Source organism: Anoplolepis gracilipes, chromosome 15 (assembly GCF_047496725.1).
Source record: "Anoplolepis gracilipes chromosome 15, ASM4749672v1, whole genome shotgun sequence".
In the NCBI taxonomy this organism is placed as follows: domain Eukaryota; kingdom Metazoa; phylum Arthropoda; class Insecta; order Hymenoptera; family Formicidae; genus Anoplolepis; species Anoplolepis gracilipes.
In genome coordinates, this window is record NC_132984.1 from 5,710,055 (window position 1) to 5,722,500 (window position 12,446).

A 12,446-nucleotide genomic window follows, 5' to 3' on the forward strand; every position below is an offset into this window, starting at 1 on the left:
AAAGTTTGTGTAATATATATAATACCAAATTAAAAAAAAATCTAGCATGATTTTTATTTTTAAAAATATATTAAGAGATATTGAAGCTAAAACTCTGCTCCTTATCCCCCATTAATTGGATGATCGAATTTTCAAATAGTTGCAACTTACTGTGCTTGCTACCTGAGTAGTCTTTATCTACTTACCTTACCCTCCATGTATGCAAAGTTTCATTAAAATCAGAATTTTTGCACTGATGTTGCAAAAGTAACACGTGCGCTGCCGAGTGCCCTTGAATTAAAATGATAATGTAGAAAATTTGAATTGCAAATGTCATAGCATGTACGTCGTAGCCGAGTCAATTATTATTTTAATTTTATTCTACATATATACATATACACGCTAGAATCCGGACAAAATTCGATTTGAAATTCTCGCTATATTATAATTCCGCCCGATGCGTTACGTGGCACTAATGTAGCCATATATGTGGGTAAAAAGTTCGTAAACAAAACAAAGCGGAACACGTGTTTCATAGTGCAAAATATAATCGAAGAACGGTGATAATCGAAAACCTTCGTGCCGGACCGATACTGCTTGAAATAATTAAGGGGGGAATCTCTTTTTTTTGGTAAAAAAAATCGATTTTTTTTTACGGAATCTTGTAGTTTAAGGTCTTGAAAATATTTCTGTAAAGTTTTAATTTGAAATATTAATTAAATTGTGAAAGTTATAAATCGTAAACCGACTCGGCGCGCAGGTATATTTTGAAGAGCACAACAGCTGTTTGAACTCCTTGCTGCGCGATCAATACAATGTGAATAGATTTCATTGCGTTGACAAAAGGAAAAGAAGAAAGAAGAAAGAAAGAAAGAAGAAGGCATACTGTACGGCCCTGGTATAGCAGATTAGCTGTAAGTACTTGATATATCTTCATCAAACTCAACTTGAAACTTTAAACGCGTTATTCTCGAAACAGGTTCTTTACAACTGGTTGACATGATTTCTAAAAAGCTATTCAATCGATTGACTTGAAATTTTAACTGTATGTTCAGAAAACATCTCTCTATCGCATGAACTAAAGAAAAAGTTGATACGTTATATACTTTTTTTTATATGCAAAAAAAATTACCAAATTTGAGAGTAAAATCGATTATTTAAGTTTGACAAGTCGCCATTTTCTCAAAAAAATTTTTTTTTGATTACTTCTAGTTCAGGCGATAACTACATGTATACAGAAAAAACACCGTTTGATTTGTTTGTTTCAGATTATCAAGGGTAGATATCGTGTCAACCAGCGATTAAGGCACTCCACGCGGCATCATAAAAGGGCAGGAATAACAGGCGATATTTTTAATAAAAAAAATATTTTTAAATATTTCTGCAATCATCTTGATTGAAATCTTATATTTAAAATGTTTCTGCAATGTAATATTTTGCAATATTACAATTGCAAAATTTCTGAGACTATATGTTAGCTAATCAGCAGAGCGCCTGCGCAGCACATATACGCTGTTTTTGTGTGCATGTGAATAACCGTCTCTGTTTTCTAATGTCACTGAACGCGACAGCTGGGTATCAATATAACATTATTTTGTCTCGAACGTTGGACATTCTTACGTAAAAGGTATATACAATTCTTATAATTAACACATAAAAATATGAAAATAAGTTACAATATCGATTTTATTTATAATTGTATTTTAACCTCCGAAAGAGGAGATTAAGTTTCTGAAATTTGTGTGTAAAAATTATAAGCATATTCGATTATTTAATCAAAAATTGACTATCATACTCAAAAATAGAGTAATAATAATAAATAGTTATTTTTTTACATAAAGACTTCGAGTAGCATCGAACAACGATTGTCTTTTTTCTCTAATTGTAAAGGTTTCTAAAATGTGACTTTATAATATGTGATATTTCTGTTAAATATTTTTAATTTTTGGTTTGATAGATTTCTCAAATCAAAAATTAATATCTCAAAATAGAATAAGTAGAATAAATTAAAAGATTTGATTATTAGAATAAATTAAATTCTTAATTATATTCTAGCGTACTACTATAGATATTATAATAATGCATAGTATTTGACTATAATTATAATTACCATGAACATATATAAACAGATATTTAGACATAAAATATATAGTGTATATATATATATATATATATAATATTTATTGAAATTAAAGTTATAAATATTTCTTTCAATTTTAGGTTTATATATTGGCACTATAGAGGGATATTCGTGAATACATTTATCATTTTGAGTATCAATAAAGTACTCAACAGAAGTATGTATTATATTAATTTATAATATAATAATAAATCTATTTATATACTTATAATAAATAGAAATAAATAATATAATAAAAAAAATATATTAATAATATATTGTGTATTTAAAAAAATTGCAAATAAAATTATTATGATTTAATAAAATATTTGTATTTTTATATTAATAAAATATTTATTTCTGTACGTACGTTTTTTTTTGACATTTTTGTAATGTTTCTAATGAAACAAAAAAGGACATTGTATCAATCTTACTGAAAACTTTCATAAACATTTTCGTTTAATACTTTAGAAACGTTCTTTGCGGATCGTAGCGTACATTTTGATGTTGCTGCAAGCTTGCAAAAATGTTTCAGAGACATTACGCAATGTAACTACTATAACAATTTCAATATTTCAGTGTTAAGTCTCTGCAATGTTGTAGCAACTTTTTTGTGCTATCAGGGATTGCTCAATTACGCTTTAACGTACCGACAAATAGTATCGTGTCTATATGATTTAATCAGTACATGCGTTAAAGTTGTAAATTAGCGTAAGGATGCTGTATGCAAATTATAAATATATCTCGTTGCAAAAATAAGATAAATATCCTTCAATAAATTCACTGACTTCGATGAACGGATCTTGAGTGCTTTCCGTTTTTCTTTTGATTTTACATTTCTTTTGATTATACAACTCTGAAATACAACGGTAATCTAATAAAGATTGTACTCAAATTTAAAGCTAATTAGAATCCACAGATTTAAAATGAATGTCATCAGAGGATAGTTGTGCGGCTTCTTTAAAAAATTCAATTCTAAAAGAAAAAAAATTAATCAATTTAGCCATCCAAAGGTTAAGTGACAATGCATCGAATAATTGTTATTATATGGTTATTTGTACATAATAATTATTTTTTTAGTTTGAATGTCAAAGAGTCATATGACAAGGTATTACGTGTTAATTTCCCTTTTTCTTTTGCAGAGCTTACAAAGCAGAAAGTCGCTCGCGCGCACACACACATACACACTTGCTGTTAATTATACAATTAATACACTCGCTGTTGTAATAATTTTAGCAGCAAATAAAAATTTCTAAATTTATTTAACTATGTATGTATACATTATATATTATATATTATATATTATAGTTTCATCAAAATAAAAAATTTGACAAGGTCTTCTCGTCAATTTAATTTACACAATTAAATAATTAAATTTTTTTTATTTTAATTCAATGAATTAATAATTATTTATATAAAATATAAATTTTATCATTTATTTAATTATGTTTTTATATTCTCATAAAATAACTCATGATACTGATTTTGCTTGATTTAATGTATTTTTCAATTTTTTAACTTACGAAAGGTTGCATCGTTGCATTATCGTGTTTTTTTCGAAATGTGGAAAACTACGTTGAAATATTTTTTACATTGTACATTATGATCTGAAAGATCATCGAATATATTAACATCGCATTTACATATTTATTTTATCATTTATTACTTGATATTTGCGCACAATTTTCATCGCAAAGTAGTCACGTTCTGCTGCATCAAGAAAATGTTTGAAAATTTATAAATATTTATAAAACGATAAGACTCTCCATATTAATCTAAAATATTGCACGTAGTTTTAGTATATATTATAAGCATAACACGTAAAAAAGAGGAATTGTAAAAATTTAATTGTAATACATTATAGAAACAATAATTTACAGTTATAACAACAACTTAAAATAAAGAAAATTATATTTAAACAATAATTATATTTATTTGAAGATTTAAATATTTTATATAAATGATACTTTTATCTCTTTCCTTTAAGATTAAATAGTGGAACAGTACAGTTAATTTTAATAATTTTAATAATTATATAATTTTTAAAGAAAGATAAAGTTCTGAATTCTTACAAAATAAAAAAAAATTTAATTTTACGAAATTCTACAAGTTATTATTATTTAAATACATACATTTATAATTGTGCATATACATACATTAAATTTCAATGAAACGCTACTTCAAAGTGCTTCTTCCATAAAATAAAAAATAATATTAACAATAAAAAAAAATTATAATTAATAAATTAACGTTTTGCAATATAAATATATAAAATATATAAAAATATATTAAAATTTACTTCTATTTAAATAATTATATATTAAATAATTATATAAAACTAAAATATAAATCTTAAATACAAAAGTAAGTGAATTTTACAAAGTGAATTCTTAAAAGAACATCTACGAGACTACGAGGTCTTTTCTTGAACATTTAAACATTTGTAGATTTTTTTAAAGAAATCAAATAACAGATTCAAGTAATAACTTTTTAATGGATATTTGACTTTCGAAAAAAAAATTCTGAGCATGCGCTATTATACATAAAGTAAGTTTTTATTTAAGAAGGAACTACACAAATCATCTAAATCAAAAGTTTATATATACCTACATCTAATATATTTCGAGATTCATAAATTTTATATTGCACAAAACACTTACTTTTAGCCTCTCTCTCTCTTCTAAGATTAAAATTAATAATTAACTTGAGTAAAAAAAAGGGAAGATTTGCTCAGCAGAAAATTTTCATTTTCAAATTTTGTACATTATTTATTAAATCTTATAAGCATATATAAATATATGTAAATGTATATATTTTATTTTATATATATATATATATATGAATTTCTGCATTCAGTGTGATCTATGTCACTCATTGGTTGAAAAGATGCTTTAGATTTTCGGCGAAAAACATGGTAATGGCGCCGGCTATGATGTCCTTTGCTAGTTTCATACTGATACGAGCGCAATGCACGGTTTTGCCGAGGTGCAGATCTTCTTCAGTAAAATCAGATAGATTACTCTTGTCCGATTGCAAAATTTCTTGGACGTCTACGTTTTCAAACAGCTGATCGATCGGCAGTGTCTTTTCCAACTCTAGGAACTCTCAATTTTTTCTTTCCATTTCTTTTTTTGCTGAGAGCAATGAGTGCGGATTGTCTAGAATTAAACGAAGATTTCTGATTTCGGATTTAGTTATTGCGTCAACCAATCTGGGAATATTTTCATTAATTTCCCAATTGTTAGACTGATAGTACAGCCGAAAATAGTAGAAACAGTGATTGATTGATATCAACATATGTAAAGTAATTTAGTCACGAACATGCTCATGCTAGGTGATAAGACTAAAAAATATTAGATATATAAAGCAACAAAATTAAAATAGATAATGGTATTAATTGTTGTTTATAAAAAATTAATTTTTTATATCAACAATTTTTAAAAATGTATAGGGTAAACACGGGTAAGATGGCCATAGTTTTTTAAAATGCAAGAAACATACTTTTATTTTTGTTATTTTTTAATAATCATTTGTTGAATTTAATAATGTTTGACATATTATCTTCACTGAAGCTTAAATTACGTAATATTATCGAAATTAATAGGAAAATATTTAATAGAAATTTTATCAAAATAGTACAACATAAGCATTGGCCATCTTACCCAACTTTTAAGGAAAAGATGACCATAGTGACAGAAAGATGGCCATAATATTTATAAAAAATAGTGGAAACAAAAATAAAAATTATAGGTCACATAACAATTTACATATCTTTATAATATGTCTAACGTCAATTATGATAACTAAACTCTAATTTATTCGACGTTATAACAGTTTTTAGTGGACAAATGAAAAACTTAGCGGGTAGTCAAAAGTAAAAATATGATATAAAATTCATAATATTTTTATTTTATTTCGAACAATGTATGCACATAAACTACTGTAAATATCGATTATCTTTGATAATGACTAAAAAAGCGCACTATGTAGCGATTATTGAAAAAATTACAGCCTATAGCCATCTTTTCCGTATGGCGATCATACTCTAATTTACCCTATAAAATATTTATTGCGCTCTTAAAATAAAAATTGCGTACCAAATCACTGCAATTACATAATTATGATGGAAATAAAATAGGTGAGTTAAAATCAGACCTATGTGTGTTTTCTATTTTAAATATTTATTAAAAATATTTAATTATATTTTAAATATTATTAAACTGAAATTTTTATTATACAATTTTAAAACAAGTTTTTTATAAAATAAAATGTTATCAAATACCTATATCGCTGCCAGATGTAATATATGGGCGAGAAGTTAAATCGGGGGTTAAAATGGTATTATCCCTGATGTCTTCATGATTCGGGATATTTATTTTTTTCAAATTAATTATCTAAATTGGTCTTCCATAGAGCATAATTTTTGTTGCAATAAATGGTTCAAACTCAAACGTGTCGACTTTGTTACGTCCAGGCCCGTAGAGAGGATGGGTCAGAGGAAGGGCGTAACAAGAACTGTTCCGATGTCAAAAGTCTTATCGACGAGTGACTCGGTCGAGCGAGCTGCAGGTTAGCAAACAGGTAAACGACGGGTGTCGTTATTACTCTGTTATGCGAACGCTTTCTCGGTGGTCCCTTTTTGGTAAGAGAATCGAATCTTTTTTACGCAAGACGGGACCAAGTGTGATCTTTCGCGTGGAGAGAGTGAGGGAGTTAAATAAATTTACCGATCATTTAATATTTAATTTAACATTTATTCAATTAATTCCTAACGTTGTACATATAATCTTATTGATATCGGCCTTCAAATTATTTGTATGAGCGTGTGTGTGTGTTTGTGTGTGTGGATCGCGGGTGTTAGGTTAGGTACGGAGGTTATCAACCAGAAAAGAAGGGGAACAAGTGCGATTCTAAAGATTTTATTCTGGTTGGTATTTGTACAATAGTTTATAATAAGAAAAATAATAATAATAAAGATTTACGAACAGTGTTATGTATGTACGGCGTGATTTCGCACACGGTCGTGTCGTCCGATCTATGGTCTCGGTTGGCTCGCGAGAATCGGCGGGTCGGCGCGATTTTAGACATTTTAAATAAAGAATAAGGTTGAATAAAGGGGAAAGGAGACGATGAGAGAAAAAAACAAAAGAGAAGGAAATTAAACTTACTATTTGGGCAGATTGGTTGCGTTTTAACTGCTGGTGTAGTTGTGGCTCCAGTTGTGGTCTTACTCGGCGGGTGGTCTTGTTGAGCACTGACTCTAATAGGTTTTAAAACGTAAACGGAACTCCCGTAGTGTAGACGAATTGCTTGAGTCAGCGAAAGACCGAAATGAATCTGATGTACTGTCAACTGATTTTAAATTTTGGATTTCATCGTAATGCGCGAGTCTTCCCTTTTTATATTAAATCTTGAGGGCGTGTTAACAATTTGGGCGGGAGTATTTTTGAGATCTTGACGAGCAAAAGCTGTCGTTCGGTGAGATCCTTCTCCTCCTTATTTTTGATTGTTGCTGATTGGTGGGCTCTGTACGGCCTCTTAGGAAATTTGGAGATTCTTCATTTGGTTATCTCCTGGGATTATGCAGCTGCTTTTATACATTTATTTATTTAGGGGATCTCGCTATCGATCCTTTTCGGTCATTTCTTTGAACATCGATTTCAATGTTTAAAACATTTTTTCGTTCCGCGACCCTCTTATGACTGATCGGGCAATTATTGCTTTATATTTATAGGAGGTAAAGACGTGGAGCCGACAGTGCGTAGCGGTATTATTTGTTTCTTTCTTAAGATTATGCAGCTGTGTTTGTCTGTTTCGTTGTTTAGAGGATTTCGTTATTGATCTCTTCCGGTATTTGTTTAGCTATCGTTTTTAGTAGGTCTAAACATCATTTGATAATAACGGTTCTTTTCTATTGCACGACCCGTTTTTTGTGACCGATCGGACGATTATTGTTCATTTCGTGGGAGGAAAAACGTGGAGCCGACAGGACGTAACAACTTTGTTAAATTTAAAAATTATTATGATGATTAAATTTGCCCTTGTGCAGTCATTCATATATCAAAATATAATTAAGACAATATAAAAAAAGAATCTATACATGAAAAAAAAATTTAATTTTCAATTGTATTAACCTTTAGCACATGAATAGAAGAGATTGAAAAAAAAAGAATATATTTACAATACAGTATTTAATTATAATACATTAAAACTGATTCGATATTAAAATAAAAATATAGTAAGTTAAAATAAAAAGTATTATGTATAAAACATAATTATGCTTTTTTCAAAAAGAGATTTATTTTTATTTCTTTCTGATATTCTATAAGTTAATAATGTTACAAACTTAAAAAAAAACTGAATAATCAGATTTTTCAAAAAAGAAGGGAGGGAGGAAGGGAAGAAAAAGGATTTCAAAAAATATGGAACGGTTACGCACTTTTGCGAAAATCCCCGTTCAAACAACAACTGTAGTGGACTAAACGCTACAAATTCTTGGAAGAATTTTATGAACCAATCAGGGTAAAGAAATCTTGGTTTCTCGATTTCTAAACTTTTTGTAGGATCTAACGACAACAGCTATCGATGCGTGATTCAAAATTTCTATAATAATAGCTCCTTGGCGAACAAGTTATATATATACACACACACAGGAATCAGTATTTAGGTAAATTAATATATATTATAATTATAACATTTATATTTATACCATATATGCGAGAAAACTAGTAGCAAAAGAAAATTAAGAAATAATATAAAAAAATAGGGTATTAAAATGAGTTTTAAAAAATCATTTGTGGACAATTAAAGAAACGCCTTGTACTAAATAATTTTATTAAAACATATATTTTATTAATATGTTTGTTGAACGTGCACAAAAAACCGCGACACCAAACAGTACATTATAATATATATTATAGTACACCACAGTTGATCACTATTAATCATAGTGTCTCGCCATTAATCGCAGTTGATACTTTCGTTTCTCAAAATCGTTATGTGATCACCCTCAATATAATGTACTTCCACTTTACTTTGAGTTATCTTAAATATAATATAATTTATTAATGATAAAGTTTTGTTAAAATGAATTTATTGGATGTGGATCCTAACAGCAAAACTTTTTTAAAATACCTTGTGCAAACCATAATCCTCTTCAATATCAGGAACATGTAATAAGCTAGCTTTTAGCAACGTTATAGGTGATTTAATACGCGGTAGTATAGAAGAATCGTATTGTCGAATAGCGACAATATGTTTATATATTATTGTACATAATGTTTTTAGATTTTTGAATGAAAGCGATGTATTTATTACTAAAAAGTATTTGGCAAAAATATCGAACCGTTCTTCCCAAGTTTTACATTTTTTCAGTATCATTAGAATCTGTCGAATAAGAATTTATATAGTTTTTAAATGACTTTTAAAAATTTTTCTAGACTTTGACTTTTTGCGGTCCTGTTGAATCTCAACAATACTTTTTGTTCCAGACTATAAGTCTATTTCGACATAAAAATTTATAATTAATTACAAACATTCTAGCGATTCCGCAAATATTTTTTGTAGTATTATGATTGCATACACTTTTATGAAGATTTTTTTTTTCTATGTGTATTATGTAATATGACAGACTATTGAAATATGGAAAAACATACAAGTCATAGGATATAAATGGAAATAATTGAATTGCGTATAAACCTATTGGAATGAAATGTCAAAAATATTAGATCGCAAAAAGTTAAAGACTTTTAATTTCAATTGTTTTTTAATAACTGTTGACGGTAAAACTCTTGTTTGAAGAAGAATGCTCTTGACCTTGACATATGTTGTCAAGGTCATCACCCTGAATAACCTTCAAAAAGTTTTAGCTGTCGCTCGTTATATGTTAAAAAGTCATAAACAAAAAAATTTCATAAATAAGACAATTTTTTCACATCATGTATGTTTGATAAAGCGTACTTTAAATGGATCTATTTATTTAAATGTAATAGATTGAATGCGTGAGAGAGAGAGGAACTTTGCCCTTCGCCTCCTGCACCACACTAACCAAAAAAAAGCTAACCCAACCCAATCTTATCCAAGTTATAAAGCATAATCTATATCATGCCTTAGATACAGATTAGGTTAGTTTTTTTGAGATAGGTTGCAGGAAGAGGGGCAGAATCATAGATTTCTATATTAGATAGTTGGAACAGTAAGAAAAGATCTCCTTTTCGCTCCCACTCATTCAATGTATGTTTATATAAATCGGTTCATTAAATAAATAGATTCACGAATGACTTTATTAACACACAAAAAATTTCATAAAGAATCAATATTGTGTATCAGATTAAAAAATTTGTGTAAACGCACGTTGAAAATTCAGAAAATTGATAAACTTTCAACTATCTAAAATAAAAATCTATAGCACACTGACGCTTCAATTCATATCATAATTGATCGATATCATAAATCAAAACAAAATAGCGAGCTTTATTATAAGTTAGATATATATTATATTCCTTTATAGCAGATCATATGTTTATTTCTCAAATGTACACGGTGTCGAGAAACTAATCTTTTGAAATAAAACTTTTTTTGTTTATAACTTTTTAAAAAATAACAAACGACAGCTGAAACTTTTTGAAGGTTACTCAGAGTGATGATCTTGACAACATATGTCAAGGTCAAAATCATTGAAGCATTTTCCCCTAAACAAAAGTTTTAGCAAAAAAATTATACCTTTTCACTGGTTCCTGCTTTATAAACTTCCATAAGAGTAGTTAAAATATCAACTTTAAGTTCAATGTCGTTAGAATATGATATATAATGTTTAAACATTATTCGCAATTGTTGAGGAGCACCGTCGATGAGTACAAGTCGCCCTTTATAATTCATAGACTCCAATTTTCTTGCTAACTCAATTGCGAAAATAGACCCGAAAGAATATCCTACTATTACAAAATCTTTTCCATCTTTCAATCTTGACGATACGTGCTGCAAAAATATTAAAATAATACAGCAAATTTAAGTCTACGGTTTTAACAAAAAATACATAATACACACTTTCTCAATTAATAAAACATAAAATTACAGTTCAACAAAATTTTAACATTTAAATCGATCTTATAATATTTTATAGATTTTTTTTTATGCTGAATCAGACCGCAGAATTATTCTAGCGTGTCACAATTATGAGAAAAACAATAGAACTATTAAGAAGATGTTTGATAATATTTAAAATTCTATAACTTATAAAGTAAACATAATTTATAAACCTATTACAAAAATGGTTAATAATTATACTTTAACATAAAATCTAAAAAATACAACAGAATACATATAAAGTAACTTTAAAGTAACTTTAAAGAAACGTTCACATATCTCATAAACAATGCATTTAGAAAAAAATATTTCAAATAAACAAAAGTTATAAAACTCATTTAATAACAGACAAAGTTATATTAACATGCTAGAACAATTTTACGGCCGAATTTAAATTCAGCATAAAAAAATTTAATAAAAATAATAAGTTTAATTCAGGTTACGCGATACCTCCAAAAGATAACTTGTCGTCTCCGATATTATGTTTGTAGCCTCAATATTGTTTGTGCTACATTGTAGGGATGTTACAGAAAATTTAACACTCGATAGTAAGTGTTTAAATACAGTTCCACAGCCATTGATTCCTGGTATAAGAAATACTTAAACAATATTTTCTTTTTTTTTAGTCGAAAGATTTAAACAAATTTCTGTTATGAAATCCTCGTCCCTTACAATACCGAATAATTTTTTAACGTTATCTGGTTTCGTTATTTCGATTGACTGTTCAGCTTGCGCATTATCGTTGTTTGCGCTGGACATAGCAACTAATTTTGCAAAAGTCAAGTTTCGTATCTCTTGTGCAGTAAGAAAGATATCATATTCTCGTTCCATGGTTTGCTTGATTTCCACAACCATCACAGAGTCTGCTGCAAACGCAGCCAGAGATTTACTTTGACTTATCATATTTACGTCTTTTATATCTGATGGTATAAAATTAAAATGTGTGTAAATAATTTATTATATTTTATGCAAAAGTTGAACATTATAATAATGATGATATAAGCAATACAAGCAACCGAGTCTGCGCATGTGTAAATATTTACTTAGAATATTGGCGACTGCTTCTACCATATTGTTAAGTCCGGAAGATTCAACTTTCTTCTCAGCAACGATCATGCTGCTTACGACTGGCCAGCTTTGAAGCAAAAAAAATAACGAGTTTGTCGAGACAGCTGGATATATTTTGCTGTAAAGTACCATCGATAATAAGTTCTTTGTCTTCTTCTTGTATGTCTGCGACAAGTCCCACGTCACCTACAGCTTC

General features: G+C 28.3%; 1 protein-coding gene and 1 long non-coding RNA gene across 2 annotated transcripts in view; one reads left to right on the forward strand and one right to left on the reverse strand.

Moving 5' to 3' along the window:
• Positions 1-435: 435 nt before the first annotated feature.
• LOC140673971 (uncharacterized) lies at positions 436-2,282 on the forward strand. Its single transcript, XR_012048142.1, has 3 exons — positions 436-893; positions 1,248-1,606; positions 2,200-2,282. It is a non-coding gene; the product is annotated as an uncharacterized lncRNA (long non-coding RNA).
• A 6,646-nt stretch (positions 2,283-8,928) lies between these two features.
• LOC140673729 (fatty acid synthase-like) overlaps positions 8,929-12,446 on the reverse strand; it is a 15,995-nt gene continuing 12,477 nt past the window's right edge. Inside the window, 6 exon segments of the mRNA XM_072906840.1 lie at positions 8,929-9,142; positions 9,233-9,484; positions 10,820-11,074; positions 11,633-12,102; positions 12,226-12,331; positions 12,333-12,446. The exon segment at positions 12,333-12,446 is cut by the window's right edge and continues 612 nt beyond it. Of these exon segments, the coding sequence (XP_072762941.1) occupies positions 9,059-9,142; positions 9,233-9,484; positions 10,820-11,074; positions 11,633-12,102; positions 12,226-12,331; positions 12,333-12,446 (1,281 nt within the window). The 3' untranslated portion in view covers positions 8,929-9,058.